The sequence below is a fragment of the Mercenaria mercenaria genome, chromosome 10 (genome assembly GCF_021730395.1).
Source record: "Mercenaria mercenaria strain notata chromosome 10, MADL_Memer_1, whole genome shotgun sequence".
NCBI classification, from domain to species: Eukaryota; Metazoa; Mollusca; class Bivalvia; order Venerida; family Veneridae; genus Mercenaria; species Mercenaria mercenaria.
Window position 1 is genome coordinate 46,342,492 of NC_069370.1, and position 20,243 is coordinate 46,362,734.

The 20,243-nt window shown below is 35.9% G+C and overlaps 2 protein-coding genes across 11 annotated transcripts in view; one reads left to right on the forward strand and one right to left on the reverse strand.

Moving 5' to 3' along the window:
• The window catches only part of LOC123561710 (cytoplasmic dynein 1 intermediate chain 2-like), a 30,696-nt gene extending 23,737 nt beyond the window's left edge, over nucleotides 1–6,959 (forward strand). For all 10 annotated transcript variants that reach the window (XM_045354255.2, XM_045354261.2, XM_045354264.2 and 7 more), the window contains 5 exons: nucleotides 99–235; nucleotides 2,950–3,094; nucleotides 3,542–3,682; nucleotides 4,724–4,849; nucleotides 5,587–6,959. In XM_045354255.2, the coding sequence (XP_045210190.2) occupies nucleotides 99–235; nucleotides 2,950–3,094; nucleotides 3,542–3,682; nucleotides 4,724–4,849; nucleotides 5,587–5,712 (675 nt within the window). In that variant the 3' untranslated portion in view covers nucleotides 5,713–6,959. The remainder of the gene's footprint in view (nucleotides 1–98; nucleotides 236–2,949; nucleotides 3,095–3,541; nucleotides 3,683–4,723; nucleotides 4,850–5,586) is intronic.
• Nucleotides 6,960–12,227: 5,268 nt separating this feature from the next.
• LOC128559905 (uncharacterized) lies at nucleotides 12,228–18,219 on the reverse strand. The gene is made up of 2 exons (XM_053552974.1): nucleotides 13,620–18,219; nucleotides 12,228–12,719 (listed from the first exon to the last, which is right to left on the reverse strand). Exons 1-2 carry the CDS (start codon nucleotides 14,293–14,295, stop codon nucleotides 12,262–12,264), a joined length of 1,134 nt encoding a protein of 377 aa, XP_053408949.1. The 5' UTR covers nucleotides 14,296–18,219; the 3' UTR covers nucleotides 12,228–12,261.
• Nucleotides 18,220–20,243: the final 2,024 nt, after the last annotated feature.

Here is a 20,243-nt window from a genome sequence, read left to right on the forward strand (position 1 = left end):
ACAAAAACATGGAAAAAGGGACAAAACATTGTGTAAAAAAGTTTTGAAAAAAGCTACATCTGAATTTTACTGTATACCTGTTTATTTCTACCTTGTAGGATTGTATGGAACTACAACAACATAAACAGAGTAGAGCAGTGAATGTGACCAGTTTCTCCTTCCTGTCAGGAGATGTGAACAACTTCGTCGTTGGCAGTGAGGACTGTTCAGTGTATGCTGCATGTAGACATGGCAGGTTAGTATCTCATGGCTAAAGTTCTGTCAGGTTCACTTATTATCGGAATCTAAGTCTCGGCATCCAAGAAATTTCTTGAGACAGTTTGATGAAAGACTCATTGACAGATATTTATCAGTATTTTACATGTAAAAATTGTGACAAATGAGAAATATTAAACTCAGAAATCAGACAAAATTTTATAACTTTTATTTGAAATGAGGAATCAGAGCCATATTTATATTTATTATCCCATGAGATATAAAACATGGAGGTCCATCCGTCATTTGTTTTAGTATATACTATATTTATTTAAGCATGATTGTATTGAAGCTTTGAGCTTATTTGAACCAGTCTCAAGTCCGCTTTCTGGAAAAATCAGTAATTGTGTCATATGAGAACCCATAACCCCCGGGTTGAGTGGCCAACACCTTAACCACTAGACCACACCTCCCCTTTTAGAGGCATTTTTAGCTCACCTGTCACAAAGTGACAAGGTGAGCTTTTGTGATCGCCCGTCGTCCGTGCGTGCGTGCATCCGTGCGTAAACTTTTGCTTGTGACAACTCTAGAGGTCACATTTTTCATGGGATCTTTATGAAAGTTGGTCAGAATGTTCATCTTGATGATATCTAGGTCAAGTTCGAAACTGGGTCACGTGCGGTCAAAAACTAGGTCAGTAGATCTAAAAATAGAAAAACCTTGTGACCTCTCTAGAGGCCATATTTTTCATGAGATCTTCATGAAAATTGGTCAGAATGTTCACCTTGATGATATCTAGGTCAAGTTCGAAACTGGGTCAGTGCGGTCAAAAACTAGGTCAGTAGGTCTAAAAATAGAAAAACCTTGTGACCTCTCTAGAGGCCATATTTCTTAATGGATCTTCATGAAAATTGGTCAGAATGTTCATCTTGATGATATCTAGGTCAAGTTTGAAACTGGGTCACATGGGGTCAAAAACTAGGTCAGTAGGTCTAAAAATAGAAAAACCTTGTGACCTCTCTAGAGGTCATATTTTTCAATGGATCTTCATGAAAATTGGTCAGAATGTTCTCCTTGATGATATCTAGGTCAAGTTTGAAACTGGGTCACGTGCAGTCAAAACTAGGTCAGTAGGTCTTAAAATAAAAAAACTTTGTGACCTCTCTAGAGGCCATATTTTTCATGGGATCTTTATGAAAATTGGTCAGAATGTTCACCTTGATGATATCTAGGCAAGTTTGAAACTGGGTCACGTGTGGTCAATAACTAGGTCAGTAGGTCTAAAAATAGAAAAGCCTTGTGACCTTTCTAGAGGCCATATTTTTCAAGAGATCTTCATGAAAATTGGTCAGAATGTTCATCTTGATGATATCTAGGTCAGGTTTGAAACTGGGTCAACTGCGATCAAAAACTAGGTCAGTAGGTCTAAAAATAGAAAAACCTTGTGATGTCTCTAGAGGCCATATTTCTCAATGGATCTTCATGAAAATTGGTGAGAATGTTCAGCATGATGATATCTAGGTCAGGTTTGTAACTGGGTCATGTGGGGTCAAAAACTAGGTCAGTAGGTCAGATAATGAAAAAACCTTGTGATCTCTCTAGAGGCCATTTTTTTCATGGGATCTGTATGAAAATTGGTCTAAATGTTCATCTTGATGATATCTAGGTCAAGTTTGAAACTGGGTCAACTGCAATCAAAAACTAGGTCAGTAGGTCTAAAAATAGAAAAACTTTGTGACCTCTCTAGAGGCCATACTTTTGAATGGATCTTCATGAAAATTGGTCAGAATTTCCACCTTGATGATATCTAGATCAAGTTTGCAACTGGGTCACGTGCCATCAAAAACTAGGTCAGTAAGTCAAATAATAAAAAAACCTTGTGACCTCTCTGGAGGCCATATTTTTCATGAGATCTTCATGAAATTTAGTGAGAATATTCACCTTTATGATATCTAGGTCACATATCTTCAAAAACTAGGTCAATAGGTCAAATAAAAGAAAAACCTTCTGACCTCTCTAGAGGCCATATTTTTCAATGGATCTTCAAGAAAAGTGGTCAGAATTTTTATCTTGATGATATCTAGGTCAAGTTCAAAACTGCGTCACATGAGCTCAAAAACTAGGTCACTATGTCAAATAATAGAAAAAACAACATCGTACTCAAAACTGGGTCATGTGGGAACAGGTGAGCGATTCAGGACCATCATGGTCCTCTTGTTTCCAAAACCAATCTAAAGAATTTTCAAATTACTAGACCTTAATGTTCACCATCAATAAACAACTAGATGCATGCAAAACCCAGGTTACTAGGTCGAAGATCAAGGTCACGCTTAGAGGTCAGAGACCAGGGATCAAATAGCTTTATGTTTTGTCTACTCACAAATTTTCTGAGCTGCTGGAAGAATTTTTCATAAAATCAGCATCAGTCTGTTGTTGACCTCATCAGGGCAACGTGCAGAGTACATAACCCGGATCATTAGATCCAAGTTATAGGTCACACTTGAAGGGGCCAGAAAACTCTGATCCATTTCATGTTGTCTTAACTGCTGGGAGGATTTTCATTCATCATTTATTGACCTTATCAAGACAGTGTGAAGAGTGCTTACCTTCTCTATTAAAGGGGCATCTGATGATATTATTCACCTTCAAAACAATTGTATAGTTATGCTTGTTCATTTATGATCACTGTATTGAGAGAAACTATTATGGAAACGTTTTAATTATTTACCATGTATGTTTATGTTACATTTACAGTAAAGCTGGCGTCAGTGAGATATTTGAAGGACATCAAGGACCTGTTACTGGGATAGATTGTCATAAAGTAGCGGGACAGATAGATTTCTCACCATATTTCCTTACGTCTTCCTTTGACTGGACCATAAAACTTTGGAGCATGAAGGTCGGTAAAAAAAGTACTTTTGCCAACTTTTTTGCACTGAATAAAGTCAGGGGCCTATTTGGCCGAGTCCAGCCCCACTTGACTGTGAGTTTGAAACCTCCTTTGGGGTGTAGAATTTTTTCATGTGAGGAAGTCGTACAGTTGGCTAAGGGGAAAGTTGTATGTTCTACCCATGTGCCTTCCCATGCTTGAAACAATGCTTTAAAAAAGAAAATACACAGAAACAAGCAACTAGTCAATAAAATTGACATCTTCAGACAGGATACCTAGTTTCCATGATGTATGTATACTTTTATTAAAAGCTTTTACTGAATAAATTTTAGGCTTGTATATCAATTGAAAGATCCTTGTTTTTGCAAAAATGTCTGCTGGTTAAATGTGGGAATGAAACGACAGGAGTTTAATTTACTGATTTGTATAATTATAGCTTAATTTGGTGTATTTTAGGACAACAAATTTATCCATTCATTTGAGGACAACAGTGATTATGTATATGATGTACAATGGTCCCCAATACACCCAGCATTGTTTGCTAGTGTAGATGGAATGGCCAGACTAGATTTATGGAACCTTAATCAAGATACCGAGGTTTGTATATTGTAAAACATATAGTAGAATGTTTGTGATTTGGTGTTAATTGACATGTGTTTTCATAGTAGTCCAGTAAAAGCTAGTTTGATGGATAAGCTGTTACTGGGTCATTGTGAATCACATGTTTTATAGACAAGTTTGTTAGTAATACTTGAACAATTGTAAATCAACTTTTTACAATAGAAGCATTTTCTCTTGAAAATTTGTCCAGTTTTGCCATCCATATTGGCATTTTATAGTGATATATAAGTTGAACATCATTAGAATAATAAGGCTAATTAATAGGCCTTGAGCAAGGTATAAAATTGTTGTGGCCCAGAGAAATAATATGTTGCTGGTAAAATAATGGGGCAAATTCACGGTAATTGTATAACTAGAACTTATGACTCACAAATAGTGGTTTTAAGTCTCCAGTATGATGAGGAATGAAATTGTAAAACGTGATTGTATTAGGATCCTTGTACTTCATCTTTTTGATAATAGTTTGTCGAAATATTTTACTAAGGGGTTTATGTTTTTCCATCATAAATCATCTTACAGTTTGACTTTTAATTTAATGATTGTAAAACATGTTAGTGAGCTTGCCTTTATAATAGATTTAAATGGATGAAGTTGGAAAGAATTGTAGCCATTTTATTCGGGTCTCAATGGCTAAGTTGTTAATGTTGCAGACTTTGAAACACTTGCCCTCACTGATATGGGTTCAAAAACTCTGTGTGTAGAATTCTTCATGTTGGGAAGCTTGTATGGCTTAAGAAGGTCAATGGCTCTACCTAAATGACCGCCAGTGCTTGTTTATTGGACTTTAAAGCAACTGTACCAATCTTATTTCCTTGTGACAGTTAGAAAATACAGAACTTGTTTATGCTGGCAATACTTTAAATAGTAATCTAAGCTGTTGCTGTCAGCTCCGATCTTTTTTCATATATGTATGTTTTGTACTGTGTAATATGGATTGTATATGTTGCAAACATTGTTTGAAATAAACTTTTTTGAAACTAATTAATACCCCCACATGACATTTACATCTGTTACCAGGTACCATCAGCATCTGTTTCCATGGATACTGGTGTAGCACTGAACCACTTACGCTGGCATCAGAGTGGACATACTATAGCAGTGGCAGATGATATGGGACATATTTATAATTATGATGTAGCTGAGGTAATGAATGTCAAATTATTGATTTGTCTAATAGGATTAAATTAGAAACTAGGAGTTTTCAGACTGGTTTACCGTGTAAGTTTAATTTTGGACCTTAGCTTGGTCAGTTATGAAAACTAAAGATTAGCAGTTTTGAGGTTGGCAAATTGTTTCGAAGGCAGTCAAATGATTATTTGATTCATTCTTCATCTCTTATTAATATGCTGAATTTCTCATTTGCTTGTGGGGAAGAAGTTGTTCAAAGTTCACAAATATTTGCTATGTGAGCTAACCATTACATGATTGAAATCACTGAAAAGGGCTAGCTGGTACTAGGTGATGTGAAATGTGTAGCACATTTCATTTTCTGTCATGAACAGACTCTGTCGAACAGTTTGCATCTGTTTTGTTTGCTTGAGTTCTGTGCTTCCAAAAGATCTGACGAAGCCCATAGCAAACTAACAAAAACTACTTAACTTTTAAAGAAAGATAATTTCTTAGTTTTCAGAATTCTGATTACCCTTTTTTTTGTGCAATTACAGAAGCTATAAGTCAGACCACATATAATGTCATGGTGTTATTACTATGCAATAAAGGATTCAGAAAAATTTATAAATTTATATTAAAAAGGAGATTTTTAGACCAAATTACACTTAAATTGGCAGATTTTAGCTACATATTCCTGTTGGTAACTTAGGAGTCAATAACAAGTGTATAATATAAATACATGTCTTTTCATCTTCTCAAATATGTTTCAGAGTTTTGCAAACCCGAAGTCAGATGAATGGTCAAGATTCGTGCAAACTTTACAAGAACTGAGACAACATGCGGCGGAAAGAGAAGAAGATACAAATTTAGCTGGCTTGTCGTCGCCTCTACGATGACATTTATAAACCTGCTATAATATATATGACATTTAATGGAATTGTGATGTACTGAAATCTACAGATAATATTTCTAAGAGCCTTCTTAGTGCTATTAAAATATGATATGTTTATTTACATAAAGCTTTCTCCAGTTTAAATTAACAGTAGTGTGAAAAGGAAAAGAGTTATGTGAACTTCATTTTCTTAGTTTTTCAATTATTTCTATACTATCTTGTTGAGGTTGTAATGCTTGGCTTCATTTCAGACCTGAAACTGTGACTTCACACTGTTTATTAAGATAAGCTACAAAAAAAGCTGCATCCTTGAGATATTAAACATTCTTAGAAAAAATGCCAACCCCAGTTGTAACAGAAAATAAACTATTTCTTGATTGAATGAATTTTGGAATTAATGACATCAGTTGTATGTAACAAATGTGAACAGGAGATATTTTTAAAAGTGACAAACTTGTATTATACTTTGCATAGACTTTTTGTCTAAATTTTTGTTGAAAAGATATTAAGTTAAGAAAAAGCCTATTACTGCATGTTTTAACAGATAATGTCATGTTTTTGAACACAGTAACTTTACCAACAAAAGCATATTTACTCTCACTTGTATACGAGATGTTTACCATGGTTCACTAGATGGACCTCTGGCACATTTTGCCTATACTTTTAGTTTGGTATCATTACAGGTAAAAGGTTTCAGCCAATTAGCGATGTTTCGCTACAAATCATAGCAAACCAATCAAAATTTGCCGAATTACAAAGAATATTGACATTTCAAAACAATCGATTAGAGGAACTAATCTTCATAAATCGCATAGCTGCCAGGATATTGTTTAAATTTTCAATTTGGCATGCTAAGTAATGGCGAAAATTTGATTGGCTGAATCCTTCCTTGGTAGTAATTACGAGTGCGCATGCTCACCAGATAAACGAGAGAAATTTTCTCGGGATTTTGACAAACCTTTGATGGATGAGCATGATTTACTGTATATATTTAATTATACTTAGCCACTCCATTCTAACATGTTACAAAAATATGTTGTGCAAGTTCTCTCATCATTTAAGTCAAATACTAGCATCCTAAAATGTTATATTTCCATTATTATGCCAGGTTGATTGTAATAATGCCTTTATTTATTTGTTTTGGCTTTGGGATTTTGGTGAGTTATGTAAAGTGCTTACTTGTGCAATAACGGACAAAACATTTATAAAGTAATTAAACTTTATTTGACAATATAGTAAACATGTAAATCAGTTGTTGTTGGTATTTTGTATATCTAATAATTGTTCGGTAGTTCAAGAAAGATGTGATGTCTCATACTGGATGTGATGTCTCATACTGGAACGTGACCTTTCCCTCAAGGACATGGACACACTGACAGAGGAATAAGGAATCCTTTACTCTCAAAACTTGCATGAATGTTGAGCATCAGAAGGCAAAGAAGAAGTCTAAGACCCAGTCCCAAACCTGTTGTTAAAAGTTTAAAGTCTGGAAGATAGGTTTTATTATACACCAGAATAGGAAAACAGGACATAATTATGTGATGGCGCACAAGTCTGCCTGTTTGTCAGTCATAATTCTTGTCCTGAGTGTAACTCAACCATTCAAGTTATTAGTCCCCTACTGGTTGAAAACCAGTTTCGGGGACTATAGGAATGCGCTTTTCCGTCATTCCGTCCGTCCGTCGGCAATTTCGTGTCCGGTCCATAACTCTGTCATCCATGAAGGGATTTTAATATTACTTGGCACAAATGTTCCTCATGATGAGACGACGTGTCGTGCGCAAAACCCAGACCCCTAGCTCAAAGGTCAACAGGGCTTTTTTCCTGTCCGGTCCACAACTCTCCCATCCTTGAAGGGATTTTAGTATTACTTGGCACAAATGTTCCCCATGATGAGATGACGTGTCATGCGCAAATCCCGGACCCCTAGCTCAAAGGTCAAGGTCACAATTGGAGGTCAAAGGTCAACAGGGCTCTTTTCCTGTCCGGTCCATAACTCTCCCATCCATGAAGGGATTTTAATATTACTTGGCACAAATGTTCCCCATGAGGAGACGACATGTCATGCGCAAAACCTGGACCCCTAGCTTAAAGGTCAAGGTCACAATTGGAGGTCAAAGGTCAACAAGGCTTTTTTCCTGTCCATAACTCTCCCATCCATGAAGGGATTTTAATATTACTTGGCACAAATGTACCTCATAATAAGACGATGTGTCTTGCACAACTTTCAGACCCCTAGCTCAAAGGTCAAGGTCACACTTAGCAGTTAAATGTTAACATAGCATGAACAGGGTCTGTTTCGTGTCCGGTCCATAACTCTTACATTCATTAAGGGATTTTAATATCAGCACAGGTGTTCCCCATGATGAGACAACATGTCATGCGCAAAGCCCAGACCCTTAGCTCAAAGGTCAAGGTCACAACTGGAGGTCAAAGGTCAATAAGGTTTTTTTCCTGTCCGATCCAGAACTCTGTCATCCATCAAGGGATTACAATATTACTTGGCATAAATGTTCCCCATGATGAGACGATGTGTCATGCGCAACACCAAGTACCCTAGCTTAAAGGTCAAGGTCACACTAAGATCAAAGGTCAAGAGGGTTTTTTTTTCCTGTCCGGTCTATAACTTTGTCATGCAAAGCAGGATTTAGGTATCAGTTGGCACAAATATTCCCCTGGATGAGACAACATGTCATGTGCAAGAACCAGGTCCCTAGGTCTAAGGTCAAGGTCATATTTAGAGGTCAAAGATCAAATTCAAGAACGACTTTGTACGGAACATTTCTTCTTCATGCATGGAGGGATTTTGATGTAACTTGGACCAAATGTTCACCACCATGAGGCACCCTTATTTTTATGCCCCCGAAGGGAGGCATATAGTTTTTGAACCGTCTGTCGGTCTGTCAGTCTGTCGGTCTGTCCGCATTTTTCGTGTCCGGTCCATATCTTTGTCATCGATGGATGGATTTTCAAATAACTTGGCATGAATGTGTACCACAGTAAGACGACGTGTCGCGCGCAAGACCCAGGTCCGTAGCTCAAAGGTCAAGGTCACACTTAGACATTAAAGGTTATTGCATTGATGGGTGTGTCCGGTCCATATCTTTGTCATCGATGGATGGATTTTCAAATAACTTGGCATGAATGTGTACCACAGTAAGGCGACGTGTCGCGCGCAAGACCCAGGTCCGTACCTCAAAGGTCAAGGTCACACTTAGACATTAAGGGATAGTGCATTGATGGGCGTGTCCGGTCCATATCTTTGTCATTGATGGATGGATTTTCAAATAACTTGGCATGAATGTGAACCACAGTAAGACGACGTGTCGCGTGCAAGACCCAGGTCCGTATCTCAAAGGTCAAGGTCACACTTAGACATAAAGGGATAGTGCATTGATGGGCATGTCCGGTCCATATCTTTGTCATCGATGGATGGATTTTCAAATAACTTGGCATGAATGTGTACCACAGTAAGACAACGTGTCATGCGCAAGACCCAGGTCCGTAGCTCAAAGGTCAAGGTCACACTTAGATGTTAAAGGTCTTTTTTCATGATAGTGCATTGATGGGCGTGTCCGGTCCATATCTTTGTCATTCATGCATGGATTTTAAAATAACTACGCATAAATGTGTGACACAGGAAGACGACGTGTCGCGCGCAAGACCCAGCTCCATAGGTCAAAGGTCCTAAACTCGAACATCGGCCATAACTATTCATTTAAAGTGCCATCGGGGGCATGTGTCATCCTATGGAGACAGTTCTTGTTAGAATTACGTCCCTTTGTTTTTACTATAAATAGATTTAATTGTAACTTCTGTATTTCTGGCGGTAGAGAAAAATCGAGACCACTTTTCTGTGGTACAGCATGCATGTTACATCCAATTTTTAGGTGTATTTTGACCTATCTCTACCTGGTAAAGAGTTTCTTATGGACTTATATTATATAGATTTTTTTTTTTTTTAAGATTAATTTCCCTTTGTTGTTACTATGAATAACTTACATGAGGGTCAAAAACTAGGTCACTAGGTCAAATAAAAGAAAAACCTTGTGTATGCAATAGGGACTGCATTTTACACTGGATCTTCATGAAATTTGATCACCATGTTTGTCTGGATGAAATCTAGGTCAAATTCGAATATGGGTCATCTTGGATCAAAAACTAGGTCACGTGGTCAAATCAAAGAAAAACCTTGTGTATGCAATAATGGCTGTATTTTACACTGGGTGTTCATGAAATTTGATCACCATGTTTGTCTGGATGAAATCTAGTCAAGTTCGAATACGAGTCATCTTGGGTAAAAAACTAGGTCACACAGTCAAATCAAAGAAAAGCCTTGTGTATGCAATAGTGACTGCATTTTACACTGGATATTCCTGATGTTTGATCAAAATGTTTGCTTTGATGAAATCTAGGTCGAGTTCAAATATGGGTCATGTTGGATAAAAACTAGATCTCCTGGTCTGATCAAAGAATAACCTTGTGTATGCAATAGGGGCTGCATTTTTCACTGGATCTTCATGAAATTTGATCAGAATGTTTGTCTGGATGAAATCTAGGTCATGTTCGAATATGGGTCATCTGGGGTCAAAATCTAGGTCACCCAGTAAAATCAAAGAAGAACTTTGTGAATACAATAGGGGCTACATTTTAGGCAGGGTGTTCATGAAAGTTGATCAAAATGTTTGCTTTGATGAAAGCTAGGTCACTGAGTTCAAATATGGGTCATGTTGGGTCAAAAACTAGGTCACCTGGTCAAAGCAAAGAAATACTTTGTCTATGCAAAAGCGGTCACATTTTAAGCAGGATCTTCATTAAATTTGATCAAAATGTTTCTTTTGATGCAATCTAGGGCAGGTTCAAATATGGTCATCTTGGATCAAAAACTAGGTCACCCGATCAAATCAAAGAAATATCTTGTGTATGTATTAGGGGCTGCATTTTAGACTGAATATTCATTAAATTTTATCAGGCTGTTTGTCTGGGTGAAATCTATGTCAGGTTCAAATATGGGTCATTTTGGGTCAAAAAATAGATCAATCGGTCAATTCAAAGAAGTACCTTGTTCTAGCTGTTCTCAGGTGAGCAACCTAGGACCATTTGGTCCTCTTGCTTTCTTCGGAAAGGGCGGGGACAACAACCATTCAAGGTAACGACTTGGCGATGAGACGATGTGCACAGTGCATGAACTCGGTAGGTATGTCTAAGCTGAAGCTAGGTCTCGAGTCCGTCCTTGGTATCTTGTGTTGGAGTGCAACTTAAAAGCTATTTAAGGTATCAACTACTACATGGAATGCAGGTGTTGATGATTAGGTATTTTTGAGGAGTACAACAATCCTAATTAGCCTCTCCTTCCCATCCCCAAGTCTCGTCAGTATTACCAGAGTTATGGCCATTTTATCATTTTCCTTGCTATGTTATACTTAACTCTTGAGACATTTTCATTTTCGCACAGTAATTGATGTAATACCTCTTTATTTGAAATTCTTGCCGTTTACTAAAACTTGACAACAGCACCAAATATTTGATGATTTGAATGCTTATTTAAGGTTTTTGATAATTTTTTAGTTCGTATATAATGTCCAGATAAATAGTTAAGATAATGAACAGTTAAGACAAGTGAAGTATAATGGATTGGTCCTGTTGTGAAAGGAGTGTTGTGCCATTGCACAAGGCTAAGACATCTTGGACCACATGTCCGATCAGGTGTCTGTTTTGCATACTGACTGGATAGGAAAAGTACTTCTACCTCGAGTTTATAAGAGGAAATGTCAGCTACTTATAAATCACAAGTTATGTTAGGAAAACTGGATAGATTAAATGACCAAATTTTGGTACTATTTGAAACATCCCACTAAACTTCAAGACATGAACAAAAAAGATGGTGATGTCAAAAAATGTCATAACTCTTAGTAATCCCCTTTTATAATGCTGTCTACTCGTTGATATCACTTTAGGTGAAATTACATATGATTATATTGGCTTCGTGTTAAATGCACTGTGTGCGAAGGTATATTTGGATAGTCTAGGTATTTCCAAAATACCGGCACAAGACATACTTTAGTAACTTAATCTGTTCGCATTATTGAAAAACGACACTGAAAAAAATGGCACAGGGTAATATATAAATGATGGCAAATCTGTGGTCATTTCTGTTCAAGATATTTTCTAGATTAATCAAATCTTTTAACACTCCTACGATATTGAATGATACAGCATTACTTTGTTAAAATTCTATTTGTATTTTTAAGAAAGTAAAACTATACTATTAGTAATATGAAAGACGTTACCAAAATATCATAGGGTGTTACTTTGATGTGAAAGAGATGTGAAACCAAATTTTAGTCCTGTTTGGTTATACTGTGTGGGTGTGCCCTAAAACCTAAATATAGAGAGTGGTGTTTTGTTTTGTGTATCATTAAGATGGCAAACCTTATTTTATTATCATATTTACTGCATGGTAATACTGAAGTCATCTGATTGACTCGACTACATATCATAAATCTGATACACCTTTATTTTAAAATAAACTTTGCTGCATGTCGATCAGTATCTATTGAGTACTCCATAGCAGATAACCAGAAAATGAAGTGTAACGATTGCCAGTCAAGTTAGTTCCGCCAAAGAAAGCCCGTTTTCTGACCCAAACCCTCTCGCCTTTGTTACAGGCGGTGATGACAGAGTTAAATCCCTGGTCATGACCGTGTTCAACATTTGAACCATGGGCTACCACGTTTACAAGACCATGTCCATCTTTAACAATTTCAGTTTGCATCCAGTCGTGATTTGCTGACAATATTGCCGACTGAAATACATATATCCCACTCAATGGGCAGATAAATGTGTGCAAAATAGAATCAAATGCTTGACCTTCATTCAAGGTGATGATATCAAAAGGAATGGTCTGAGAGGTTCCAAGACCTGAAAGATCGTGCGACAGATGAGCTGAAAAAGCGATGCGTTGTTGACTTCCAGGTGGTGTAATTCGTTTGTTTACTGTAGACACCGATTCTGAAATACAGAATAAGTATATGTATAAATATAAATTATGCATGCTGACTTGTCCACCTAGACATTTATATTTCAAATACCTTCTCTGTTATATTTTATTTGGATGTTCTGGGTATTTCTGTTTTGTATTGACGAACAGTTAGCCCAACCAGTGTTCCTTAATTCTGTACCAGTACTAACTTTTTCTCCACAAGTAACTGCAAATTACTCTAAGGTGTTAGACGAATGTCGCCACGGAGAACATACGCCACCCCCTGGGATCGATCTCTCGACCCTGGGACTCTCCCTGTTGAGCTAAACGACGGACATTAACGTATATATTTCCAATCATTGCGATGTTTTGAAACTGCCTAGCATTTATACACGTGTGATAATGAAAAATTACTTGGTCACATTGCACGTGAGAAATGAATTATTTTACACGTTGTCTATAGCATTTTGCAGTTCCCTTACCCTAAAAACACGTTTATGTTCCAACAAGCGGATTTTTTCAGATAAACATTTAAAATTACAAAACACGACACTCCTTCAAAAGCAAGTGTTATGCAAATCAGAGTCGCATTGAAATGTTACCTAACTAATGAAAACTTTTTAAATTTTTTACTTATTTGCCCAGTAAAAAAAAAAAAAAAAAAAAAAAAAAAAAAAAAAAAAAAAAAAAAAAATATATATATATATATATATATATATAATGTGTTGTAGATAATAACAGATACAACTATGGACCGGTGCAATAATTAACTCTCTGATCATGTTTTATTACAGTGTCAGATATATGGCTCAATAGCACGCAGTTTCGGCCTGCTTCATTTATAGGAAATTAGAATAAATCACGGTAGTTTATCGGAATCCTTAATATGTCCTCAAGATATGATTGTTTCATTAGGATCGTGTATGTACCTGTACTAGGACTGCGTTTGTAGGTGGACGGTAGCTTATCGGAATCCTTCATCTGTACACTAGATATGATCGTTTCATATATCGTGTTACTGTTCATTTTCCCAACAGGCTTGTCGTCTGCTTGCAGCATCCCGGCGGCGCTTAATCGATTTTCAAAACCATTTAATTTTCGTTCAGCAACACTTAGCATACTTATATAGTTTTCATCGCACATTTTCATTTCATTCATCGAATGTCTTTGACTTTGACCTTGCTTTCTGACCAGCTTTGATAAGTTATCTACTCGTTTTTCGCAGTTGTAGTTTAAGTTAGTGAGCTCATTTTTTATTTCAATATTCGCTTTGTTCGATTTTTCCAGGTCATTGATCGGTATTTCAATCATTTTCCATTCATTTTCCAAGGCGATGGTTCGCTTTTCGAGCAGTCTATTTGAAATCTTCAAATTCGCGAGTTCCAACAAAACGTTTCGCAAGACATTCTCTTCAGAATTTTCATCAAGTGTTGTAGCAAAAGCGTAGACTGCCAAACTGCATACTGTAAATGCTAAGATTACACGTTTTTCCATTTTAAGACTTTCTCTGTGGTGTCGTAATCCTATTATTCCATTTAAACTGTACTTTGATAGGACGAACTTGAATGAGATAAGAAATCGATCATTGCTTGTACACAGACGCATACGTATTTTATTTTGACAATTGCCTGTAATGACATTATTTACATATGCCCGACGAAATATATGGAAGATTATTTATGCAAAAATTCTATTATTGTATTTGATCAAACGCTTTATGATTAAGAACAACTATTATTGCATTTGGTAAAGTGCTTTATTGTTGATGACAAACATTATTGCATTTGGTCAAATGCTTTATGATTCATGACAAACATTCAATTGCATTTTGTCAAATGCTTTATGATTGTAGACAAATGTATGTTATGTAACGCAATTTTGATGAATATAAACACTATATGCTTGGTGTTTGATAACATACTTCCTGCATAGCTCTATATCAAATGTTCGCATGCATATACTTCTGAGTCTGATGCACAGAATAAATCAACTGTTTGCATGTATGACCATACTTTGATTTTGTAAAGTAGCTCTTCCATAATGCGTTTGCATTAATTACAGTTTTAAATAGGAAAAAAAGAACTTTCGACACTTGGCACAGCGACAATGCACTATCCACCTTACACTAAGTTCCTTGACTTCAACGAAGCCGGGAACCGGCAAATTTTGATAAATTTTAACGCTAGGGGTGCCACATGTCCTAAAATTATAAGGACTGATCCCCAGGCTTGTTTAATTTGCCATAAAGGAACAACAACGAACAAGTTCTTTTAAATTGCCAGTATGTTTTAAAAATAAAAATTGTTTCTTCACTAACTTGCTTACAATCTATCCAAACAACATATAGAGTACCTTCCATGTGAAAAAAAAAACTTACCGAAAATGTCATAATCGTAAAGGAAAAAAAATGAGAAAATGAAAGTAAGATAGATCTCCGGTTCTAAATTTAGCGCGTTCAAACGTGGTTATTAATAAAACCCGGCCTGGCCCAAACCACGGAAATAGCCGATTCTGATTGTACGGAAACCACCGGAAACTTACGGACGGAAGGCTAATATAATTACGAATGATATCGTGTCGATATCAACTTACATATTTAGAATTTAGTAAAAAAAAACACTGAACTTTATGATGCCCGCGAGGAACTTTTTTGATGAATGGGTTAAAACTGCGTGTTCTTTCTGGTTGCAAAAACGTCTTAATATAATTTGTAAACTTGTACACAGGAAATCGTTATACATAGCGTTGTTTTGACGAGCCTTCTAATTAGTTCCCGATATTTTGTATCGTTATCATTATATACTATCTTATAATCACGTTTTGTCCAAAAAGTTGTTATATTTCGAAGAAAGGAATTCCTCTCGGGCCTCAAAGAGTTTTTGTTTCACCTGTGCATTCCCAAAGCCTAAATAATTCTTTGTGTCCGGTAACATGCCTAAAGAAAAAAGGTAGTAAAAAGGCAGGATTTTTTATACTTTTTTGTTCTATGAGACTTTACGGAAATTATTTTTATGTCAAAAAAAAATGAATACGAATAATTTCTAATATCACTGACAATTTTTAGAGAATAGAATGAGCAGTTTTTTAAAACTTTTTATTAAAAAGTTTTTAAAAAATCTCAAAGACCATAAAACAAATATATAGAAACAAATAAGTTTGCAAGTGATCTCTGAATAAACTTACTTACTTAAGTTATATTCAAATTAGTTCAAAACTATATAGAGTAGAATCGAGATACAAATTTTACCTTTTTTCATTTTTGTACAGATGTCTCGTAAACCGGAGGTCGCGGGGTCGAATCCTGTCAGCGGATTTTGACCGTGACTCCAACAGTCCCTTCTTTCGGTGCGGGTACTGGTTACTTTCCAGGAAGCAGTCATCGAGTGTATTTCACATTAGTTGGTGAACCAAAACTCGACGCGAAAAAGAAATCTTTTAAATGGGAACAAAATTACCATTTAACTGCACTCAGTATACAGAACGATTCCCACTGTTTCGTGAAAAAAGACCAAGTAAACTTGAACTTGTTAAGGTTCGTTTGGATATTTACCAATGCTCTACATTTTCAGATTATGAATTTAGATACTTCAAAATTAAACTTCAATGGTTAGACATATCTTGCAAAACTTTGCAATTTATTTAGGTTGATTTGATATATTATTGTATACAGAATGCCTTTTCAGTCAGTTTGCTAGTGCTCGGCATTTTTGATACATAACAACTGAAGGATCGTTTGAGCCCGCTAATCATAATTTACAAATAAGTCTCGAAAAAGCAAAATAAAACTTTGAACGGATGTTGTTTCTTCAAATCTCACAAATTTCTTCATTAAGATTTTTTTTTGTAAATTTATCAATATCACAATGTACTGCAGACGATTTACTCTAACACTGCTTACTTTACTATGGTTACGTGACCACACCGGAAGTGAACTGTACTTGGATCTATATTGAGCAGCTTTAATGCTGTCGCATTCTGAGACCTTACGTTTTGTGAGTTTTTCATTGGTAGAACCAAACCTATTGTAATTATGCAAATAAAACTGTTGCTCTTCTTTTGTATATACCGAGTAATTGTACGATAGTTTGCAGTTTTTTACGAAAGATCTGAGTGTAATTCTTCAGCTATAATTGGTTTGTTAAACTGCCCATGTGTGGCCAAATCCATAAAGCAGCTCGGAAAAGTTTTAATCTTACATTTTTTTTTTTCAACTTTACGGTAAAGAAAGTGTAATGAGCGGGATTTTCCAGAAACAAGTTGCATCCTTCATAACTTGTTTAAATAATAGTAAAAGTTGATCTTCACCCGATATTGCATTGTATTGAAACTCCTTACGCAAATCGCGTCGAGAAATCACATTTTAGCTCAACCCTAAATATATATAGTTGTGACGTTTCTGTTTTACGGAGATTAATTTATTTTTTGGGTTTCCATTATATCCAAAAAGTAATTATGTTTCATTTGGTATAGCAGGCCCATTATTAAAACCTATATGTTTTCAAATGGAATGACTAAGTAGTGTGTTCTTTTTTCACAAAAAATAGGCCGGGTTCACACATGTATGAACACAAGATAAAGTAATTTAATCCTATGTATAAATAAGCGCATCGTCTTGTAATCAGTACGAAAGTATCGATCTCTCATAGGGAGACACGAAAATGTAATATCACATGCGCAGAAAAACAAAATAGCGTTGTTGCGCATGTGATATGAAATTATTGTTTTATCATTAAATCTATATTTATAGTCCTTTCCATTGTTCTAGATGTAGTCACATGTTCAACGATAAAAAATCGTATTTTCTCGAAGGCGGAGCCAAACACACATATTGACCTCCAGCTGTGACGTCCACACGTTATTACGTTAAAACAATGCGACGTCGTATACAATTAACCACGAAAGATGACCTTAGGCTGCAGACATTTGTATCTAATGTTTATACTTACGAGTAGGCTGGATTTGATAATAAAACAATTGTCGTTTTTATGTGTGGTCGATATGTGGATTTATCGACCTGTTAAAGCGATATCAAGTCGATAAATTCGCTCGGGGTTGATATTGCTTTTATCAGGCCGATAAATCCACATATGAGCCAAGCCATGAGAAAACCAACATTGTCTATTGCGATTAGTTTTTAGTTTATACAAATTTGTTTTAGCTCGATTGTGATGAAAGCTTCAAGCTTATTGTAACCACTCTCGAGTCCGCTTCCTGGAAAAACCAGTACTGGTGTCATATGAGAAGTCATGGTCGTGACCCCAGTGGGGCTCGAACCCACGACCTCTGGATTGAGCGGCCAACACCTTATCCACTAGACCACCGCTCCCTATTGCGATTAGAGAAACCGTTAGCAAACAGCATGGATCCTGACCAGACTGGGCGGATGTTGGTTTTCTCATGGCGCGGCTCATATCGACCTCACCAAAAGGCAATTATTGTATAATATCACATGCGCAGAAATTGAAAATAACGATTTTGCGCACGAGATATAAAAACGCTTATGATATATTATTCAAGTTAAACTAATGGGAAAAGAGCATTGGACATTGTGTGGGGTATAATAATTTAACATCTGAATTGCACAAATTTGTAATCCATGCTTTAAAATGTTCATTTTAAAAACAAAAAAGTTAATATTGTGTGAATAGTTGTATAAGCATATAGCAAAAGCATAGTTCGTAGTCCGACCGGACCGGTTTTTTTAATTTTGTGTTAAAAAGATATGCTAGTATTATTTCAAATATAAAAGAAAGAGAAATCAAAAATTAAATAATCTAAAAACAAAAATAACGTTAGCAGTAAATTGTTAAAACATGAAAGTTCATTGCTATCACTACCCTCCCATTTATCCGTTTTAGATATTTACCGTTTTTTTATTGTTTTGTTTTAAACAGACTGAGCGGACATGTTTCGGGGTGTGTGTGTGGGTGGGTGGGGAGGGGGGGGGGGGGTCCGGGTTCGAAACTTTGCGACCGATCTTTCATATTTTATACTCCAGTTCATTCATTTCTACAACTTACTGTAACTCCGGGTATCCTCTCCATACAAAATCACCCGGTTTTGTTTAAAGCTAAATCATATGATTTATCATTTGAGCAACATTTTGTGATATTTTTGTTTTCAATTTTCTTGTATTTCAGGAACAAAGACCTATTACATAGAGCTATACCTCTTCTGGAAATGTTTACTTTGATATTTTTTATGAAATTTTGTAATTGCCTCCCTTTAATATGAAAAAAAATGTAAAAAGTGGACTATGTTTTTAGATTTTGATATAATTTATTAGTTTATTTAGTTTTATATTCAAATTTGAATACTTCAACAACCTGAAACAAATGGCAAGTATGAAAACAGCGCATAGCTTCGTAGTTCATCTATTTTCGATCCATCTTGGTTGCGCAACCGAGATAGGCAAAAGGAGTATAATAATAATTTCATAAACTTACATTTCTAGTTAATTTTCGCAAAATGTGTACTTACCAATGCAAATCTTTGACAACCTTAATATAAGAGTGTTTATATTCATATGTTCCCTAAGACAAGATATTTTCATTAAATTAAAACTTAATATGCTAAAACGCTATCTTGGTCGGGCAACCAAATTTTATAAATACTTCCAGTGCACGGTATAGACCCCTTCGCCTTATGTCACATCGTTAGGTGTGAAATAACGACGTACATTTAACAGCCTGTCCAGTTCTGTTGAAAGTATCCTGCAAACTGCTATCTCGTGTCTGTCCGGTACACAAAATGACACATCGACTGCCGAACGTATTACTTCTTTGATTGAGTGTGATTCAAATATCTTGTTATTTTAGGTCTTCGCTTATGTCAAGTGCAATACTTCATCAAACATACGTATCATCAATATCAAATACTTTGCTTCTACTTTTGTAATAATGAAATAAAATACACATAATGGCCTTGATAAAGATGACGGTATCACCATTCGTAATTATATTAGCCTTCCGTCCGTAAGTTTCCGGTGGTTTCCGTACAATCGGAATCGGCTATTTCCGTGGTTTGGGCAGGTCCGGGTTTTATTAATAACCCCGGCTACCTCTTTCTACGAGAGTTTCTTGAAGGGATCAGCTATTAACTGTATTCTCAAATAAGTAAGCTGGAGTTATCGTTCTTCATTTAAACGAAAATGGACCCAGCTAACAAAATATGAAGACATGAAATTACGTATATGAATAAGCATAAAGCGCAATACAGAAATCGTTGCTCTTTTGACATTACACAAGTACTTAATGACATTACAGTGTATGCATGTAATAACTGTAATAAAAACAGTTGATTAACAATGAGAGAACGTATTTGCTAACATTTAACTAGTCTCCAATAGCCCAAATCAAGTAAATGACTACCAGTTCTCTTTTGGCACTTGGCGTTAGAAAAAATACTTTGAAAAATTATCATGAAGCTATACATAAGATACTAAGGATTTTGGCATTTAAAGCATTAATTGGTTTACTTATATCCATATATAAGTGATCTAAATTGCAACATGTAACATGCGTTTGTCATCAACAATAAAGCACTTTACTAAA